Source organism: Haliotis rufescens, unplaced genomic scaffold, assembly GCF_023055435.1.
Source record: "Haliotis rufescens isolate VD_foot unplaced genomic scaffold, xgHalRufe1.0.p SCAF_7, whole genome shotgun sequence".
NCBI lineage: Eukaryota > Metazoa > Mollusca > Gastropoda > Lepetellida > Haliotidae > Haliotis > Haliotis rufescens.
The window spans coordinates 21,174,749-21,197,936 of NW_025964361.1; the positions used below are offsets into that span (position 1 = coordinate 21,174,749).

At 39.0% G+C, this 23,188-nt stretch overlaps 1 protein-coding gene across 1 annotated transcript; it reads right to left on the minus strand.

Moving 5' to 3' along the window:
• Positions 1 to 154: 154 nt before the first annotated feature.
• Positions 155 to 5,328, minus strand: LOC124139852 (monocarboxylate transporter 2-like). Its single transcript, XM_046507234.2, has 5 exons — positions 5,263 to 5,328; positions 4,227 to 4,420; positions 3,817 to 3,960; positions 1,739 to 2,494; positions 155 to 1,463 (listed from the first exon to the last, which is right to left on the minus strand). Exons 1-5 carry the CDS (start codon positions 5,325 to 5,327, stop codon positions 1,291 to 1,293), a joined length of 1,332 nt encoding a protein of 443 aa, XP_046363190.1. The 5' UTR covers position 5,328; the 3' UTR covers positions 155 to 1,290.
• Positions 5,329 to 23,188: the final 17,860 nt, after the last annotated feature.

Sequence of the window (23,188 nt, forward strand, 5' to 3'; positions counted from 1 at the left end):
GTCCGTCGACTACAACCCATCGTTCTTGCGACCTCAGCTACGGACGTTCCCGTCTGCAACATGCCGATGGCACGTTCACGTTGCACATTTGAAAGGCGTGGCATGACAAATGACCGTAAAGACTTTTGTTTTATTGTGTTTTTCTTTTTTTGTTAATGACTGCGGTATTATGGCCACGTGACCAGTTGCACGTGAAAAAACACTTTTGCCACTATAGTGCTGTGCATATGATTTTGATCGATTCACCTGCACAAAAACGGGTGTTATCTGAAGAAAATACGTGACCATTACTGTTTGAATACACAATAAGGGCCCACAATGATAACTGGTCAAAATGTTAAAATTTTAGGATTGTGAAGTTTTTAATTTGGTTCAGAATATATTATACACACACGCGCGCGCACGTACACATACAAACACACACAGAGAGACACACCCACACAAATATATACATGGCCCATAATTTATTACCACAATATCTAGTGCGCACTTGATTCATGTTCTTACCAAGAGGTCGTTTTACTTTCACTATCTAGTCATGCTATTGTAGCATATTTTTCCAGCTTGCTGTGTAAATGTCAAGGATATCACTGAAATATAATACGTGAAACAAACGTGAAAGCTTAAGAAGTGTGAGCATGATCGTGGAGAGATGTAAGCTATCACTTACTATTGATTGGTGAGTGTACTTGGTTGGCTTTGTTTCTTGTTTATATAAAATATTAGATGAATTATCCAGGAACGTAGACAATATCGTTAATGTCGTACGTACGCGACATTGTCGACGTAAACCATGATAATTATACCACACACGACATTGTCGACGTAAACCATGATAATTATACCACACACGACATTGTCGACGTAAACCATGATAATTATACCACACACGACATTGTCGACGTAAACCATGATAATTATACCACACACGACATTGTCGACGTAAACCATGATAATTATACCACACACGACATTGTCGACGTAAACCATGATAATTATACCACACACGACATTGTCGACGTAAACCATGATAATTATACCACACACGACAGTGTCGACGTACCTGGACAATCATAACACATGATCTCTCGAAAACGTGCTCGGCGTGACGAGCAATCGCCCCGGCCCTAGAGAAACCATGCTAATAAGCGGAGCTTTACTAAAACTAAAAGCAAAAAAGAAGCCGGTTCAGCAATGTATATATCAGGTCGATCAGTCAAGTCGGTACATTTTACGGTTTGTGGCTGACCACAGTGTCTGCTACATGTGACGGTGGAAGTCGCCCAGAAGTTACATACGTATCATAGTGGCACTATTGGAATTGGTTCTGTCTTGTTTGTCCCGCTTTCTGTTGTGTCTGATGTAGCCCTCGAGGGCACAGAGAGCAACTGCTATCCCACTGCAGACACCAGCAGTCACATAGAACAGCAGGTCGTAGTCACCGGTCAGATCTCTGAAGGAACCTGTAAAGGGAAAATACACATCTTTCTAACAACAGACTTACATTGCCAGTTTGTAATAAAACATAATTTAACATAATGTCTGCCTACACCAGTGTATGCCATTTCACATATTTATGTTCCATTTGTGAAAACATTGACTTGGACAGAAATCTCTGTCCCTGTATGGTAAAGATTGTAAATAAAAGTTGTGTTTGTGACATTTTATAGTTATTACATGCATACGACATAAATGTAATGCGTAGCTATATATGACATCATGTGTTGTGCTTACTCACCTCCTATTGGCCCACACACAATGTCAGCGATTCCACCTATTCCGAATGCATACGCCAATGCCGTAGAGTAGGAAGCTCGGCCAGTAATCTCAAGGACAGTCACGGGGAGTGCCACTGGTAAAATACCAAAGAAAATTCCCAGGAATGTTGCCAGTGTTACCATATAAGGATAGTCATTGACGTACACCAGTGCCAAGCTGAAACTACCACAAAACACAGCTGATACGGCTGTTGCTATGCACCCAGGTATGTGTGAAAATGAAATGATAAATCCCGCAATAAGATTCCCAGCAACATTTGCAATACTCATGGCAGAGAGTATGAATGATGAGCTCTGTAGGCTGTGGCCTCTAGATGTTCCAATGTCTACAATCAGAATATTTTCCCCTAAAATGAAAACCCATAGGGGGAATGTACACATCAGATATAAGACGAAAGCTAGGTTCTTGAACAGATGAAGATGCAACGATTTAACAAAGGACACGTTGGTCGTTTTTGCTGATGTGTGGAAGACTTTGTCAGATAAAGATCTGATGATGAATCCAAGGACACAGAGATTGAAGACGATGGCACCCAGAAGCAGGAAGGCTCCTCTCCATCCATATATCTCAAGCATCCAAGCATTAAGTATTGGGGAAAAGAACCCCCCAAGTCCATTCCCAGCGGTGAGAAGGGAAACACCCAGCCCTTTCCTGGTAGTAAGGACAGCATCAACAGTTATATACGAGGCAAGATGTGCGAAGCTCAGTCCAATTCCTGGAGGAGTAAAAACACAAGGAACGTCAAAATGGTATATAGCAATGTAGACTGTAGTGAACATATTTACAGTTCCTTACATTTTAAGAGAATGTACATGGTTTCATTTTTGGTTAAAGCTTTGTCTATGGTAATATACATGGCCGAAATGAGAATTGATATAATATCTCCGAATCATTACTCACACATGATTAATGTTTGATGCTTATAGTTTGTCACTGATTAGTTTGACGGAATACGACATATTAAACTGACGGATGATGTATTTTGTAAACAGGTTGGGGTTCCTGAAATATATGAGTCGCTCCAGGTCAACAACAAAAGTGCAGGATGACTACTCAGGCTTTCCGAATTCGACAAATAAAAGTTCCCCGGCCTTTCCCTCAAATTATCATTGGGACATCGTGGATACACAATGCCTTTTCAGAAAGTGATCAAATGTTACATTTGTGATTAGGCGCCTCCCTCTGAGAGTGTGGGTTCAAATCTCGGATCGGATGCATCCCCCAAAAGTACTGAATGAACTCAACCCAAAACAGTACTAAAATTTATACTTTACTTTGGAGACTGATTCGGCCCATGCCACGCCGTATAAACGAAGTTTGGCTTATCGTAGGGGTATTACAATTATCATGTCATCTTAAACGTTCATTTGGTGTTTCTCTTCACATCCCTTTCGTCTTTCTTCGTATCACCTAGTAACACCTAGTCGTTCTGATTCTTATGCATAAACATGTTCCCGAGGCAATGGTGTTAACTGACAAGAGGCCAGTTTCCACCCTTGCCGAACTGGGCTGGAATTTCCGAGTTACATTTCGGCTGTCCTAACGAGTCTATGCTGGGTCCAATCATAAATCACGTAATGAATTCGAAAACAACATGGCGACTGCCAACCATTTAAGCATGTGTACTCTCAACTGGGCGCCGACAGATACTCTTCAAATCCTTTTGTAATTAACGTGCACACGTGATTTGATGCACTTCGCGAGACCCTTTTTACTACAATGTGGATCTTGATTATCGATCAGATCATCTGATTTGGCGCCGTTATTTTGTTTGAAGTAAATGCAAGCGACATGAGAGTTGAAATCTGATTAGTCAAGAGGAAGGACATAGAAGGGACATAACTCGAAATAGCCACTGGTGGCGCTGCGATCAAGCCACGACTTTTCCCTTTTTGTATTTCTGTTATCATCCGTTATTTGATATTCCCTATGTCTTTTGGAGGGTAAATTCAGCCACTTCATCAGCTGATTGTTTGTTGTCATGTGATGTGATGAGTAGGGTGCTATTTAGTTTATGGGTTTGACCGCGTTATTTACCTGCCACAAATCCGATCGAGAAAATGATAATATCCATGTTTGGGGCAAAAGATCCACCAATGCATCCTGTCAGTGTTATTGCCCCTCCCAAAATGATAGCATTTCCGGGCTTAATCTTCTGAACAATTGGACTGGTAACAAAAGCTGAAAATAATTAAATATGTAAGATTAGAAAAACTGTGTTTATTTATATATATATATTATATATTATTATTTCGCCCGTATGAAGTTGTTGATTTATGTTTAGGAGATAAGCTTCTATTTAAATATGTCAATGTCTTAGAATGTGGCAAGCTTGCACGTTATTTAGCATCGCATGATGAAGTGGAAACAAAACTCTCGCCATCAGTTTGTCATGGTCCTTTACTATATTCAACACGACAACAATATAACGGCGTCGATCAACTTACACCCAGTTAATAAGATACCAACACACAATGACAACATCAGTGAAGTCACAGCCCTGCTGGTCTGAAATATTTCCAGTATTGGTACAAAAAGAACTCCCAAACCAAGAGCGAATCCAAGAGACAGGAAGTTGACGAGGAAACACGTGATCAGCACCACCGCCTTGGTTCCAGTATCTACTCCTGTTGGACTTGATCTTTAAAGGTAAAAATCAAGCTGTCGAACAATGGTTATGTGTTTAGTTCCTAGAGTAAGCGCATGCTAGGTTAACCCAGAACACGATACGTAGCGAACGAAATTTGGCAAATCCGCCGAACATAAGGTGTATTGAAAATGCCACACTATACAATCGATACCTATCAATGATAATGTACTATGTAATTTCAACATGTTTAATTTGTTTCCAGTCATCTGAGGATTAACTTCAGCCAATGATGACAGTGTTGTTAAATATGTTGTTAAGGTTTATATAGCCATGAAGGCATGTTTAACAAGAGGCACTTGTATTATTTTATTGTAGCGTTCAAAAAGTGGATATTTGCGTCACAGTTATTCCTTATTCATTCACTATGAATAGATAAAGCTCATCCGGAGTAAGTCATTTCCCAGCATGTTTGGAATCCACTATGTCATATACTTATGATTAAGAGAAAGGTGTTCCACAAGGTACCATACAGAAATTCATAGTTTATCGAAAGTATAAAATGACTTTGTTGACTTTGTTTGTGGATTCTTTAAATTTAAATCTTGCCGAGGTAAAAATATGTGCACTATTGCAGCTTATCCTTATGAAATAGATGTTTGTTCACAATGTAACAGTTTTGAATTTTCCAAAAAAAACACCCCAAAAAACAAATTGCATTCACACCTAAATATAAACAACATATCGATCCAGAACTTTATGCTGCAGAACTCCAATTGAGGTAGTTCAGCGAGCCAAGTTCTTGGGTAAAATCTATAACCATCACCTAACGTTTGTGCAGCACATGAAATGTAACACAAAGTGTGTCCATGCACAAGTAAAAATATTCAACGAACTTATCTGTCTTGGATTCATCTGTTGGACTTCTGGCAGACTCATCCATTCTTGAGACGTCTTCCATTGCAGTAGTCGTGTGTCCTGAAACTACAACTCATTAAGTTTGGCTCCTAGAGATGATTTACAACTATCCAGTTATTGTCAAGCTGAGTCTGGGATGAGGATATTGCACCCAAACATTGATATGGTGTACAATGTAACAACATTTGGATTTTAAGTTACCAAAGAGAGATATTTTATGACGCATAAGGCTTTTCCGCTTTCATTTACGAATGTAATTCTTATATATGATAATTATCTTAATCAATTAAACTTACAGAGATTGTAATAAACTTCTAACATAATCAGCTTTTCAAGCAAATTTGGTATTGAGTTTTATGTGAAAGGTTACATGCCCCTTCTCATAGAATGGCATTGGCACGTCTCTCCTATAAGAGTTGAAACTTGACGATATGATAGGTCTCCTTTACCTGAGAAATATGTTCCCGTACTTTTTCACGGTGTACTACTGACTTGCATGTGATTGTGACGAATGTCTCCGATGGGTCAGGATATGCCCCCCTTTTCGCGAACATCTGGTATCATCACAATTTGATAGTGATTCATAAACGCGTGGTCATGATTTAGTCGAATCACACAATGGACCCTGGTTTTAGTTGAGATTTCTGATGAAAATGGAATAATTTTGTCACTGGTATTGTTCAGTTATTAATCATTTAAAAAGAAATAGTTGTGCTGATGCATGGTTTGGCAGATGTCTTCCCCAGTTAACATATATGCCTTATGTGTGACATTATTGGATGTGTCACTTATACCACGTTCTTTGATAAAACAATTCATGTAGTGATGCTTACATATATTCCAAATGAATGGTATCTTCTGGCCTTGGTCCTTTCTTGTGACCATGGCTGAACCTGCGTTGACGTTGAAGTCAAATGTTTTTCATAATATATTGTTTGAATATAGCCTTTTCAGAGAATGTAAAGCCTGTAGAAAAGAGGGGAAAGTTGGGTATGATGGTTGGGTGTAGATGCATGACAGCATGTATGCCAACGGTAATTTTGGTACAGAAGATGTGTAACATTTCGCTTTCACTTGTTCATTCTATGATAATTTAAGGTTAAAATGTTTACCATGTGCATATTGCCAAATATGTACAAATTTATGTTTAATGTCAAACCAAATAAAATACTATTGAGAAAGAAATTTCTGTACAAATATAAGGCATGTATATAAACAATGAGAAGGTTTTGTTACACTGGTCATAACCACTTTGCGTAGTGAGGTAATGTTTTAAATGTACATGTTTCTATCACCGTGTATTAGCATATGGTCTATATACTGAATACCATACATACTATTGCGTACGAATGTAACTCTAACTGAGGGGATCTTTTTAGCTTCTATTTCAAATACTTTATACTCTTATATTGATCCCTTGATTATATTTTACATGTTTCCATTAAATTAATATGTACATTTATGTATTCACACATTTACATGAATTAACAAGAACGAAAAACAAACCACTTATATGTCGTTCTCAATATTCAGATTCAGTTAGTGCTGAATAAATTACACCCGAGGCATTTCGAGTCTACTATTTCAGTCTCAAATACAGGACTAGAATTCAGAAAGATAACAGAGAGGATAACTATACTTGTTTCCATCTTCCCGATTTAGTTGCAAGATAAAGTTGTAACATCTAAACCCCAACAGAGTTCTTAGGTGGGAGTATTTCAGAGATAAAAGAATAAGTTCTTGGGCTACATTGCCTTTAATACGTTCATATCGAACAGGCACTGTTTCGCTTAATCAGAAAATCAAACCTGTTGGTGAATATCTGCTAGTAACAATCAGAATCTATCTGAACTAGATGCTTCCTGTTTTGTCAGATGACTTCATGACTTAGTTTGATGCCATTGCAAGAATTGTGCACCTGTGGTCCATTGCTGTCATCTGTGATGAAAAGTGGATGTAGCATCTTCTCAGGATGTTGGCTACTGTCATGTCTCTGACACTGAGGGCATAGATGTGTCTGTCATGGTAATGCTGTCCATTAAATATGTATGTCTTAGTTAGTTAGCAATTACCCCGAGTAAATAAATTAAATACATATTCAAAATAAATGCCTCTCCAACAAGAACTTGGATGAGGCAGAACTTGACCTAAATCGCGGTCACTCGTCACTCGCTGTCAATGTTGTTATTGATAGTCTTTGTGCATCTGAAACAAGGTGACAACTCGTATCTGTGATGTGGTTCAACATTAATTAACCTTGTACAACGTGATTGCCAATGAAACAGTGTTGCATGGAAAAGGAGGGGATGGCCGACATATATTTAGAAAACCACTGTGTCATGTTGTGTATTGTCCAGCGATATGGGTGAATAACTACCCCCAGGGACATCACGAGTCACAAGCCATATCTATCCTGATACCTGGACAATGGGCGGTAAGAGGTTAAACACCTTGTTTCCAGAGCAGCAGCAAAACTTACAACGTTCACTTAACATGGTCAAGTAGTTTATACACTACTTGAAATATTTCTACATTTAACTATGCAAAGAAAGAGTATGGTGTTTTCTCTGTAAGGGTCGGACACATGACCTTGCTGAGCAGGGTTTAACTGACGACGCACGCCAGGATAAAGGTTGGCGTATTCTCTCACGTCAGAATGGTTGTCCGAACCTCTGCCTCCTGTACTAGCATTTTGACTTTTTGTCATTTCCTTGTAATTCTGTAACAATAAAAGTCTTCGTCTCTCGAAGTGAAATGGTTCTCTGATGTTCATTTTCTCTATGTGAATCAAGAGCGATTTTCTCAAATGAGAACTTTTGGTGCCGTGACCCGTATGCCCCAAATTGGATGAAAAGGGGCTTAGGAGGCCAGGTTGACATCGGAATCAGATCGAGCCACTGGGTGAGTGATCCTTGCTTGGTCTTAAAACCTTTTTCACACAATGGCTAGTCAGGAGTGGCTCTCCGGATTAACAGGACAGTTAGCAGGGCATCTGGCAAGTTTGTCAACGACGATAGGCGCGCAATGGATAGCCCAGATAATACGTCCATTTGAAGGGGATCTAGGAAAATGTCAGGTGTTGTCAAAGACTGTATTATGTTTGATCCAGATAAGATAAAACTATTTGTTCAAACATGTCCAGAGATATGCTTAAGTATATACCGGCATATTAAGGCTCAATGGCAGGTGATAAAATACTGAAAGGCAATTTTGTTCAATAGGATAAACAAATAATAGTGATGAGCGCAACCCTAAAACGGTCGAACAACGTTCATGTGAAGAATAGGGACACTGGCAACTTATGAATGCTAGGACATGCAACGTATTCCAGTATAGTCAGGGATTGTAGTTACCTAATGAAATTCAGTGTTGTTTTCTTTGCTACGAATCTTAGGGAGCTGTTTTATTTAAAATATTGTATAATAAGCAAACAAACAAACAAAATATAACTGGTTGATAAATGGGATGGAAAGTATAAACAGAATAAACACTAGCTCCAATGTCGACGGTATAAGAAAAAGAGAGAGACAACTTAAATGCAAAAACGTGAATGCAATTTTGTTATCAATGATCTGTACTTGATCGCGGGCAGCGTCAAGGCGTACTGACATAGTTACGGTGATGATCAGTATTCCTTCGCGGATAGGGACGAGAGCGTACTGACTGATAACGGGATGCTCAGTCCAGTAGCGACAACAGTAAGAGAGAATTTAATGATTCCTTTAAAAAAGATTGCAAATAGATATCCAGGGAGAGTTCGGGTTCAGAAGAAGAAGATCATATTCATCTGGAGGAGCTGGCCAAACGAATCAGAGCTAGGGACGACAGTAGACAATGTGGTGACCATAGGCAGTGAAACGGATTCCCCAACAGAAACCAATGAACAGTTAAAACGCCAGGATGATATTTCATCTGACATGGACATTAACAATAGGTCAACTGTGAAGAGACCGATACGGACAACATGACTTACATCCAGTGGAGAGGAAATCTGAGATTAAGCAGAAACAAAGAAACACAAATGATAAGAGATTGCTTGAAGCAGAAGTTGGCTTATTATAGGCTTCATTAGTGTACATAACACGTATGACTTAAGATGAGGTTCATTATTATTCTGATTATTTTGGTGTATATATGACTATTACGTCTGATGTGTTTCAGACAAAATATGAGGCTAATACTACCCCTTCCTGTTACCTGGCATAGCCAGTGGTGTAATAGTACATGAAAACGATATTTTCCGGAAATTAAATATAACCACTACCAGGTCCAGGTGGCTTGTTACTTTTGTAAAAGATTTGAAACCATACCAGGATTTCGTGAACAAATGTACAACCAACATAGCAGAAGTTTCTCTAGCAATAAGGAAATTAATAAGTCAGTTTTATTCCGCAGTGGATAATGGAATGATGAGCATGTTTCTCAAATGAGACGATGAGACAATAGGTTTAAATAGAACGAGTAAAATACTTCGCAGAATACTGGAACTTGCAATCTAAACACAAACGATTTATTTTACCGTTTGTTTGGGGAGGCTCTGAGTTTCCTTTTAGGTATTGTTCCTGATACTGATTTAGAACCCATTAAACGAAATATTCGCAACTAAGTAAAGAACCAAGAAGATATAGCACATGTGGTAACTTCAGGTCTTTCTATACTGATTACATCTCGAGTGCAGATCTCAGAGAACAGACATGTATTAAAGAGATAGTTCATGATCACACCATTGATGAGAAAAAGACTAATGGCTCTGGAGCTAAAGAGAGTAGAGTCATCAAACTGGAACAAGCAATAAAAATATATTTTCAACTTGAACTGGTTTTGGAAGAAGTAAGAGACGTGTTGCAAACTTTGACATCTTATTTGAAACACTTACAACTACAACTGAATATGTAATGGTTGGGTCATCTGTCTCCCAGCACCATAACACCAAGCAATATCAGAATATTATTAAGAGACATTAAAGTTCACTTACCAGCTCGTTTCAAGTTAATCCAGACACTGATTTGTGGTACTGTTGTCGCTTACTGACCCGTACCACAACCTTAAAAATGATAAGATCTGTGATAACTCCAATTACATTATTAGACGCAGATGGCAGATTTAAAATATATAAAGCACATAATCTGCAATTGATAATAAATGAATTCAAGGAAAATGAACTAGGTAAAACGGTAGCTCAATATAAGAGAGAATGCTAATGCTGAGCACAAGGTGTACGTCCTGATGGTTACGGCTGAACGATCAGAATGTACAAGGCCGACGACAGGGTACTGTGAAATACAAAGTCCTGGCTAGCCCAATAGCCTGTGTAACCTGTGTGTGATACCCCCATTCATGAAAGATGGAAATGAAATCAGTCAAGTGAGTAGAAAAGAGGTCATACAAAACGCGATATTGCCGATGGCTGAATATTTAGAAAGAAGAAAGTAAAACCCTGGCTAACCAAAAGAGAACGTGGTGGGAGATGTACCTTGGTCGCACCTGAGTTGAAACTGAGGCGGAAGAGTACCCTCCGCACCCCTCATGATGAACACTGGTCCACAGACAGAGCAGACACTGGAAGACAGGAGTAGGTCATCTCCAGACATCAGACGCATTTAACCGATGTTGGACAGGTTGACTTCCGCGTGAAAGAAAGTAAAATTGACCTTATAAAAAGAATTGCGCAGTGAGGTGCGATCAACGCACCTGACTCTGGGAAGACCCATTAAATCATGGTGATTTACCGTCCAGCGATATGTGGGAATAACTACACCCTGATACCTGGAGAATGACCGCATATTTGCCATGTTTTTCCTGAATCTTGTCAATCACAAAAGTGTCAAAAGGGACCGAAAATTCAATAATATAAATGATTCCATTGGATTTATCAAAAAGGACAAGATCAGGTTTGTTGGCCTGGATACGTCTGAGGCTGTATACGGGCCTATTCCAAAGTATTTTGTATTTGTCATTTTCCATGACGCCCTCTAATATTCTGGGTCGTACCATGGATGGACCTCTGTGTCAAAACCACAAGCATGGCGAGGACGGTTATAAAATGATCGAGCCACGCCATCATGTCGCTTAAGATACTGTGTTTGTGCCAAAGCTGGGCATCCACTGACAATGTGTTGGACAGTCTCATTAAATTCATACCATAATATACATTTCATATTTAAATTTTGATGCAAAATCACACATTGACGGTTTCGAGTGGGAAGTGACTGGTCCTGAGCAGCAAACAGAAAGCCTTCTGTTTCACTTTTCAGGCCAGCCGACCTCATCCAAGCGAAGGATTCTGCAGGGCTGCTGACCCTCTCAACACACTGCACATAAACTCGATGCAGTGGTCGTTTAGATAGCCTCTCCTTGAAAAACTGAGTCTGGGCCGATTTGATATGGCACTTCATGATCACTTGGTTGACACTCATTTCTGTTCCGCCCAGCAGTACCATCAACAAAATCAACACTGACATTGTGATCATGTCCCACACCCTTGGCTCGTTTAAGTAAACTGTGGAATGCCTTGTTTTCATCATGAGTCTTGACATGCTTCACAAGAGAATCATCAGACAAATAAATGTGTGCACAAAACAATTATATCACGAAGAGCCTCCACGTTAATCAAACCCCGCCCTCCCATCATAATTGGTAAATATAAGCGATTTGAGGGAAGAGCGAGGGTGGTGGGATCTATTGTCTGACATGATTCTTCGTGTGGGGGTGTCAATACCCTGAATTTCATTTTTCGTCCAATCAACAACACCAAATGAATATGAAGGGACGGGCACAGTATTTATCATCATCATCATCATCATCATCATCATATACCACAGGTATCCAGGTACTAGTATCTGCTCAATTGCGGTTTTATTTGTTCCCCGAAGATAGATATTCAGTATTTGTGCTTCGTTCAGAAGATATACTGGCCACTGATTTTTTAAATCCTAAACATTGACGTTGAGTAGGCAAGCTTTTGTTATCGAAGAAACAATAGACTGGGCTGGGGCTCGCTGCGGCAAAGAGTCATGTTAGTCAAAAGCATGCAGTGTGACAATTGGTTGAGGTTAAACTGAGGGAAAGCTATTGAATGTTACAGAGCTACTGAATGAATGTTTGAGGTATGAAATACATAAGGATACTCAAAGAAAAAGTAACTATGCTTCATAAAACAGTTCAGTCAAAATAAATGTATTCTGATTTTAAATAATACATCTTTTAATCCGGTGTTTTGAAATTTTATGTAGTTTCACTGTGGAGTAGATGCCTCTTAATTTAAATTGGAACCGAGTAGTCATTTCTTTGAAATCAGTGCGACAAGTAATTTCTTGGAAATCAACATGACACCTCCCTTTGTAGGCGTGACAGGTTGTAGAAATACTGAAGAAAATGCTGAACGAATTTATTTCTCCAACAAAACGTATTAATTAACATTCGGTTATTTAGTTAGAATATGCAACCCTTAGATCTTAGCAATTATCCCCAGTAAATAAAACATTGGCTGCATCCGGCTTACGGCAAAGGACGTAAAATTCGTCACCAAAAACAACAAATATCAAATTACGATATTTCCCCTATAAGACGCGCGGCGTCTATTAATACCGCATGAGCTGGCGTCTATTAGAGTCCCGACGTCTATCCTGTTAATGCTGGTACAGTGGTAACTCACTACCTTACCGAATGAAGTCTCATTTTTTATGGATCGATACGTAGGATATTGATGTATTCATACTCATGTTTATTGTGTGAAAAGGATTTACATTTAAGAGGTTTCTGTCGGAAAAAGAATACCTCCTTTTAACCAATCAGAATCAAGCATTCTTCAATATCATGTTTGTTTGTTTATTTGTTTTTTAACGCCGCACTAAGCAGTATTCCAGCTATATGACGGCGGCCTGTAAATAATCGAGTCTGGACCGGACAATCCAGTGATTGACATCATGAGCATCGATCCACGCAATTGGGATACGATGACTCAACCAAGTCAGCGAGCCTGGACACCCGAGCCCGTTAGTCGCTTCTTACGACAAGCATAGTCGCCTCTTACGAGCATGGGTTGCTTCAATATCATGGCAGAATACATATTCATGAAGGCCTTTCCTCGAGTTTAAGTTCGTTATTGGCTATTGCAAGTGCATATTAATGCACGGTACACTGGATGTTTGTCTGTTTGTTGGGAGCCTGATACTCACACATGTGGTGTTTGAATGTGAACAGCACACAAACAGGAATGGCGCAAAGCAAAGTTGCCAGATATTTCAATGTTCATCAAACCACATTCATCACTTTGAAGAATCTTGATTCTGAGGGGTTCTTTTGCAACGGAGACCTTTTAAATATATTAAGCATCTTCACACAAAAACGTGCGTATGACTACACCGATAGCCTACATATCGCTCACCAATAAGAACTGCAAAAGGTATCGATTTTTCTTCTATTACAAATTGCGTCTCTAATACAAGCCAGGTCGCTAATACACGCCGAGACAAAGGCTCTCGCGAAATTAATTGACGACCTAGCGTCCACAGGAACTCGATGATAGCATGTATAACAATATATATTCGTATAGAAAAAAAGCACACCCCTCTTTATACATAGAGTCTCTATGTATATAGCTTTTTTTCTATAAGAATATATTTTGTTATACACGCTATCATCGAGTTCCTGTGCTAGCGTCCAATAGAGGAAATAAGGTAGTTTGATTTCGGATGTTTGTGGCTACAATATGATGTTCTAGACCGTAATGAGATTTACTGACTGCTTCGATAATGAGATTACAAGACTTTACGAATTCATATATTTTGCATTCAAATGATGTCTAATGTTTATGATAATGTTAGGGACATGTTCGATGGCGAACAGACTCGGAACAGGCAAATTCCTCATTGAAACAACCGACAATGAATATAAAATATAACATCATAAAAAGTGTTTGAAAAAACTTTAATCATGACAACATGTTGTTTACAAACCGTTTTGTGATCGATATCCATTGCCATCTCCGTGATCACTTTAAGATTTGGCAGGAGGAAATTTGAAAATCCATAAGAAAACATCAAAGGCCACGAAAACATGTCCCGACATCACAGCTTTCATAGCACAGGCACTTGATCAGAACAACTTATCAAACTTGATGAAATTCGCATTCAGAATACGCACAATTAATCAAATCATACACGAACCGCTGTTTCTAGGCCACAAATGTTATATTTCGTTCACACGCTGGCGTCTAATTCCGTGAAATCTTGAAATTGGAAAGTCAAATCAGATCCATCGTGTAAAAATTCTGGCTGGTCTGCAGCCTACAAAGCGGCTGTAGAGTTATGCTCCTGTTCCATTGGTACCATTAGTCTCATTCCAAATAATATTACAGGTTAATGTTGAACCACATCATGGATCGGGGTTGTCATCCTTCATCGGGGAATTTGAACTGAGGCACGGAGAATGGAATGTTCAAGTTCTAAAACTTCCAAGTTAGGGGTGGATAGGCATTTATTTTATGTGTATTATTTACTGGGGGTAATTGCTAACTAACTAATACGACTTCCACGCGTAAAATAAAAAAGTAGAATGTTGAGAGAGATTTCTCTGAAATAATGGCTAATGTCGGGCTCGGAGAGTAGTTGGATAGGTGACCGCGGTCAGGAGCTTGACTCCTGAGAGTTTCTAGGGATTCGGTCCTGACCCATTCTAAAGCACATGTACCACATGTGGTGTCTCCTTTAGCAAGTGTCTTTGTTCCCCCAGAAGTAAATGCGTACCCGGTAGGATGAGATAGTAATGTGGCTGTCTAGCGCCTCACTGGCAGCTTGGGTTGTATACTCCTCAGGGAGCTGAGAATGAATATCGAATGCACACAGATCAATTAGCGCTGTGAGCATCCATTGGTGAATGGAATTTGGCGCATTATAAATTATAAATTACCTTAAGTCACACATACGACTTTTGGGAGCGTCATTAACCTCATTACTTGGACAATAGAAATAGAATGCGTTGTAAATATTATTTAAAAATAACTCGTTTCTTATAATTAATCAATCAAACTGTCTCCGGGAATCAAATTCAGTGCTAATTTTCTTGTAAAGTAGAGTTGAACTTTCCTGCCAGGTGAGACTAGATATCCGATTGAAGTTAAGGCTTTTTGTTTAAGCGGGAATATGCATAGTTATGTTACAATTCTCTATCTATTATACGGTATGGTTGTTATCAAGTGTGCGTCCTGATGTGAGTTGTGTAATTAGCAACCACATATATACACAGACAGTGAGTCAGACAAACTACATACATACATGCATGCATGCACGCACGCACGCACGCACGCACGCACGCACGCATATATACATACATGACAACTTCACAGAGGGAGACACAACCCAACCACATACATAATTTGACAAACATATACTCAAAATATACACAACATATAAGAATGACAGCTGATTTAACAAATGTTATGTGTGGGAAATATTAGTGAACAGATATCTCTTTACAGTCATGGTTGTCTAAATCCGAAACAATTACATCACTTGCATATAGACTAAACAGTAAGTACACCACCTTCACGGTATAATGGTGAGTGAAGATCTACGTAATCTCATTTAACAGCCCTCGCGTATTACACAAACCTCGGCTACTCTGATTGACCCTATTGTTACAAGAAAACATTGATGCAGAGCATCAAAGTTCCCCGCCATATGTGATGCCTTACAAACGCATAATTATGATGTTACTGAAAGGCATGAAGGAGCATAATTATATTAACCACAAATAACACAACGCTGTTGTGGACAAAAATATTATTTATTTTGAGTATTGGGCAATACAGTTTATACATCTGCATAGCGTAGGTCTATTTAAAAATAGTTTCTTGTTTAACGCCGCAATCAGCAGTATTCCATCCATATGACGGCGTGAGTCTGGACCAGATAATCCAGTGATTGACACCAAGAGCCTCGAACTACGCAATTGGAATATGATGTTATGCATCGACCAAATCGGCGAGCCTGACTACCCAATCCTGTTCGTCGCCTCTTACGGCAAGCATGGGTTGCTGAAGACCTATTCTAACCTGGGTCTTTATTTAAAAAGTAGTTCGAAGGAAATTGAAGCAATAAAACTGTAAAACTGCCTGTCCATTCGGATCAGTCTGATCCAAACCATTCCGCTGATGAGGGTCAAATAATGCATACGAATCAAAATCCGTAAAAATTGAAATAGAGACATCATTAAAGTTACCAAAAGTGACTGGGATATCAATATTGCTTGTTGAAGTGATTCTATGAAATTTGTTTTCCCTGCTTCAGTATCTGGAGCACCTGTGACGGGGCCATAAAACTGATCTGTTATGTAGACAATATCGCTTGAGGCAGTGGCTGCTGGGAGCTGATTATGACCTAAATGCCCCTCATAGCCTTCGGTGTTAACTATGTGACTGTAGAGAGCTGTGCCTTCATCCAACAGATTATCGAGGTCAGTGGAACACGGTACAGAAGCAAATGGATTTGAGCCATGGGACACAAAATATATGATAGCGATCTGAGCTACGGCTGTACATTGAATTCCATTAAACGGTTGAAAAATACTACAGCCTTGATGCAAATTCGCCAACACACTACTTCGATTTTGCTTTGACTTTGCTACCAAACGTTTCACATGTGGCTATGTGCGGTGCACTGATTTAAAAAAACACGGGGGACTGGGTTAATTCAAAATACGGAATATAACTATTCTAAATATTTCCAGTGAACATGAGCATCCAAACAATCAAAAGTGTGGTATGTAGATTGTGGAATTCAGCCATATTACATTTAAACTGAGATGTCGTCGTTGTCCACGAATAAGAATATTCAGAACATATTTTATATTTTGCTGTTATTTACGATCTCCGGAGTACAGTTCTTCTTTTGTATGAAACCCTGAAAATCAGAAAATTAGTCCTTGAAGAAAAAAGGACATCGGATTAGATATGAATGCTTTAATAATGTCAGCTAATGACCAGAAACGGTCAGATGCATCAATTAACAACAAAAAGACGATTTTGAAGTATCTCTTATTGCTGGAAAAGTTTAGCATCAACATTCCACGCACATGCTTTGTATGTTTTGTTTCCGTAAATGCGTGGCTTGAAATTTCAAATAAACCAACATGTCGACATAACTGCTACAAAATTAACGTTTGCCGTATACTTCCCCGCCTTCAGACTTTAGCGTTGATATCAGTGACCACAAGGTTTGTTTTGTCACTCTAACCAATTGTATCAACTTAACCAAGTCTTATGCAAGAGATGTTTTTCTTTACCAGCAAGGTGATTATCAACGCCTAAACCAGCTTATTGTATCCACAGATTGGGAAAAAATGTTTGACTCTTGCAGTTCGGTCAGCGAAGCTTGTGACGCCCTAACATCAGCACTGGGTCAATATGTAAAAGAGTGCGTACCCTCCAAACAAGTAATAATAAGGCCAAGGGATAAACCCTGGTATCAGAGAAAGACTCAGAAATAAGGCAAAATTATCCTGTAAACCCAATGACTTTCTAAGGTACAAAAAGCAAACAAATACTGTTAACAATCTCCGAAAACAAGCAAAAGAGGACTTCCATCGTAACTTAGATTGGTTTTTATCAACTGTATCCAAAGAAAATAACTCCAACTATTGGAAATTACTTAGATTTATTCTAAAGGATTCTGGTACCACAACAACTATATCTCCTTTGGTCACTGATGTCTCAAGTATTCCAAGCGCTTTTTCAGATTCCGAAAAGTCTGAAGCATTGAATACATATTTCAGTTCAGTCACAAATATCGATAATTGTAACCATGTGTTACCTGATACTTCTATCAAATGCGATGCTGAATTCCAAGATTTTCATGTTGAACATAACGAAATAATCGATTTAATAAAGTCATTTCCAGTAAACAAGGCTAGTGGTCCAGATAACATTAATCATCGCTTACTGAAACATATTGACCATTCAATAGCCACGCCATTGTATTTATTGTTAAATTTGTCTTTGCTTTAGCACGAATTTCCACACCAGTGGAAATTGGCACATGTTATTCCTATATATAAGAAAGGAGATAAATCTTCACTTTCCAACTATAGACCTGTATCACTACTATCATGCATAAGTAAGATTTTCCTCTCCAGATATTAAGCATACTGAAAACTCCATAAATAAAGATCTATGCAAACTACATAACTGGGCACAAAAGTGGTTAGTACAATTTCAATCCCAATAAAACCAAGTATATATTATTCGCGCATAAAATCCCAGATGAAATACCATCAATAGTCTTTAATAACACATGCATAGAAAGGGTAGACTGTCACAAGCACCTTGGTGTTACATTATCACAAGACACAAAATGGAACGATCATATCAATAAAATTCTTTCATGTGCATCAAAAATGGTTTCATCGATGAGAAAACTTAAATATCGGTTAGGTAGATCAAACTTGGCTAGAATATATCTAGTTTTTATCAGACCGATTTTAGAATATGCCTCAGTTGTCTGGGACAGTTGCTCGTCGTATAATGCTAATCAATTAGAACTACTACAACTTGAGGCAGCTAGAATAGTAACAGGATTAACTAAATTTTCCGCCCGTCGCCGCCTGTATCACGAAACTGGATGGCAGCCTTTAGCGTATAGAAGAAACGTCAACAAACTTGTAACTACCTCTAAAATGATAAATAAGCAATGTCCTTCATATGTAACTGATCTTATACCACCAGCTGTGTCACAGAACGTCAATTATAATCTCAGAAACCGCCATGATTTTGTAGTTCCATTTGCACGGACATCTACGTTTAAAAGGTCTTATATTATAGATACATTAGGCCAATGGAATTATCTATCATCAGGAATAAGGGATAGTTCGTCAATATCTTATTTTAAAGCTGTCGCATCTGAGCAGCCTACATCACCACCTCTGCACTACAATTGCGGTAAGAGATCTACAAACCTATTGCACACTAGATTGAGACACAATTGTAGCACACTAAATTACGACCTGTTTCGTGTTAATTTATCTGATATTATTTCCTGTAAATGCGGAGCTCCTTGTGAAAATTCATTCCATTTCTTCTTCGAATGTACCTTATAGGATGATTTTAGGGAGACTTTACTGACAGCTATCGATAATCTTGGAAGACAAAAAACTCTACATAAACTGGCCGGCAAAAGAAAGTATGGGTCGAGTTCCATGATCGATAAAAAAATAATAAGAAGAGGTTTTGTTGTGAATTATAATATAATCTAGGGAGGGGTAACAAATGATTGATCAACCACAGTTTGAATGAAATTGTGCAATCATAGGTAATGTAAGCTCAAGGTAAACAATGGTGGGGTAAGAAATTTCATATCAAAAGTTGTCTGAAATGTCACCCCAAAAATTGTCAGACACACTACAAGTTCATTATCGACACAGTTGCCTTCAATAGCGTGTATGACCTCCAGCTGCTTCAATGCATGCTGCGATACGCCGCCTCATCGATGACGTCAGTCTTCTGATGACGTGGACTGGAATCCGTTGCCACTCGTCTCACAGGGCCTGCTGCAATTTTTGTCTGTTGACGGGAGGCTGGTGGCGTGCACTAATCTGTCTGTGAAGATGGTCCCACAGATGTTCAATAGGATTCATATCGGGTGAGTTGGCAGGCCTGCTGGTTTAGAATGTTCCGAGTCAGTCTTGCAGTATGGGGCCTGGCATTGTCGTGTTGAAACAATGTCCCCTGCTGTTGGTTTTGTAAGAACGGAAGCACAACTGGCTGCAACACTTGGTCTCTGTCCTGCACAGCGTTCAGGTTTCCCTGTATAATCACCAAATCAGTCTTCTGATCTCCACAAATACCACCCCACGCCATGACACCTCCCCCGCCGAATGGATGGACCTCTCGAATACACGCCGGAGCCAAACGTTCCCCTCTGCGTCGATAAACTCGTTCTCTGCCGTCATTTCGAAACAAGTTAAACCGACTTTCATCAGTAAACAGCACTCGTCGCCAATTTCTCACTTGCCAGCGTCGAACCTGCCTCGCCCATCGCAGTCTCAGGCGTCGATGTTGAGCAGTCAGTACCATTCCTCGGAAAGGACGATACGCTCGGATTCCAGCAGCACGAAGTCGTCGTAGTACTGTACGTTGGCTAATGGAATGTCCCAACGATGTTGCTGCCGTCGCCGTCGCCGTCGCCGTTACGAATCTGTTTCGCAGGTGAATGAGCCGTATCTGACCGTCTTCCAGTGGTGTTGTCACTCGGGATCGTCCGGTTCTAGGTTCTGTGTCCTCCCTGTCTGCCTGTACCGTTGAATCAGCCTGGCTACTGTCAATGGTGTACAACCAAACCTTCCGGCAATTTGGACCTGTGTTGCCCCCATTTCAGCCATACCGATAACTCTCTCTGTGCTCCTGTGACAGTCGTGGCATTTCTTTTGTGTGCTTTCATCACGTGTACCCTGCAGACGAACGCATTTATACAGCTAACATGCACGTGCAGTTTATGCCATAAGCGGGAAACCTGTTTCACCTTTTTTTTGTCGCGGCACGAGCGCCGTCAAAGATGGTGCGTTCGGGTGAGGTGTTTTTTGGTACCTGTTCCTGGGCAGTCATATTCCCAATACCCACTTTCTAATAGTTATTGCTGTTTTCAGAAAAATTACAAATTGCCAACCTATACTTTCTTTTTCCGCTTAGTTTAGTATTCGTTTTGGTGATCCCAACTTAGATGTTTTCCTGAATACAAAAATATTCTTGTCTGTACACAAATTTATAGAAACGACTAACAGATTCAGTAGCAAGCATATTATTGTTTCCAAACTGGTAATCATTAATATTGTTAAATCTATATACAACACATAAATGTATTATATAAGCATATGTATGAGATGCACACTTTCATCACTTTCCAGCACATTGTACATATCCTTCATATGAGCACTGTATATATATTGCACACTACGTTTCCAAAATGTGAAGCTTCAGCTGTAAATTTTTCATTTTCATTATGCAATATTATGTATGACTGTATAAAAGTGCTGCACTTGTGCCCAATCCCTTTGTCTTTTTGGACAATAAAATATGTTTAATCATAATAACAGTAATGGGCTAAGCATACAACCTTCACACGTACCAGTGATACATTCCAAATAATCTGTAAGACCGTTTCTCGTCGAGACTTCAACTTACTGTACATATTTCTACATCTAGTGTTTACCATGAATACCATATGAAAAAAGACGGTACCATAATCGCCCACACTATATGACAGACACTATGAAATTACATTCGAGCAATCTATAAATTTCACGTTTAGATATATATTTTCTTGCTATCGCTTACAACTATAAAATGTGATTTATAGTTGAACCACTTAATGGAAACCAACTGGATATTGGGTTAAAATATGTAGGTTATGTACCCCCTTCGAAAGTCTTCCATTTAATACATGCAGACTAAATGTAGAAGTGGTCATAACACCCTTGGTATCCAGTTGGTTCGTAGAGGTTTAGTGAGCTGTGATGACCAAACTGCAAGCATTGTTATGTAACTGAAGACGAAATACATGTTATATACCACTGTGTGCTTTACGATAGTGAGCCGAAATATGTCATTTGCCAAACTGTAAGGGATAACTATTATTCATTACAAAGAATACGTCAGTCAACGAATGATAATGTCATGTTAAACTTTGCCAGGTTCCTCTATTATATCTTCACAGTAAGATAAAGCACTTGTGTATCTTCCCTTAAGAAATAATTCTCTAAAAATGGTACATGAAAACCTTTTTGTACCATGGATCTGATGGCCTTCATGTCTGTCTGTCTATTGTTTTGCCTCCTATGCGGTTACTTATGGTGGCCGAGAGGGGACTTCGCTTCCTCGCTCTATCGCTTTCGGTGACGAGCGAACGCTTAACCACTAGGTTACCCCACCTCTCCCATCGCTGTGTCAATGGTGTTATCACAGATGATGTGTGCACTTTGGTAAACTACACATATGGAGAGGATCCCTACTTAGTGTTGTCACAGAGTTAACGTTGACACACAGTTAACAATATGAAGTGCACTACTGTGGTTATCTATAACATATGTTAAATCAGCTGTTGAGCCAGAAAAAATGAGGTCACAAATGATGCGTTACACTGCATACTGATCTGAGGTTCAAGGTCAAGTGTCCTTGTAAGAGGCCATAGAAACTTACATGTTTATAAATACATGAATAGCTATTGTTCAAAATGAGAAGGATTCATATTACGCCAAAACAATAATATCTTCTGCTGTCTATCTTGGGTTGCAGATATAAAGAATCTATTGTACAGATATGGTATCGGTTACTTTTGGATTACTCAAGATGGTAATGACGTAAATATGTTGTTTATGCAATTTTCCTAGTTTTCGCAATTGTCGGGGCAAAGAATGGTTTTTCAGATATGAATAATTCTTCAAAATGTGTTCATAGAGTCTCTGATTTAAATCTCTACTTCAACCTGAAAAATATCTGTTTCATTCAATACCTTACAAATATCGTAACTCACTTTGTCGTGTAAGATGCGCTGTAACTAATATCAACAAAACATTACGTCTGTGGGTATTTTGCACAAAACTATAAATATTGTTGAAATTGTATACGTCTTCCTTTTCAGTAGATGTTTTTATTAAGACATAAATACATACATGAAATTTTCAGAGTAAATCCTGATAAACAAATATTTATTAATCTCATGAGTACTACGAAGAGTTTATTCTTAGAAATGAATTGCTTGCATTGGAATAGTTTTCAAAACATATATATATTTTGTGTGTGTGTGTGTGTTTGTGTGTGTGTGTGTGTGTGTTTGTGTGTGTGTGTGTGTGTGTGTGTGTTGAGTGTAGCTCTATATCGCCGGCTGCAGTGTCCATATACATCTAATTCTACAAACA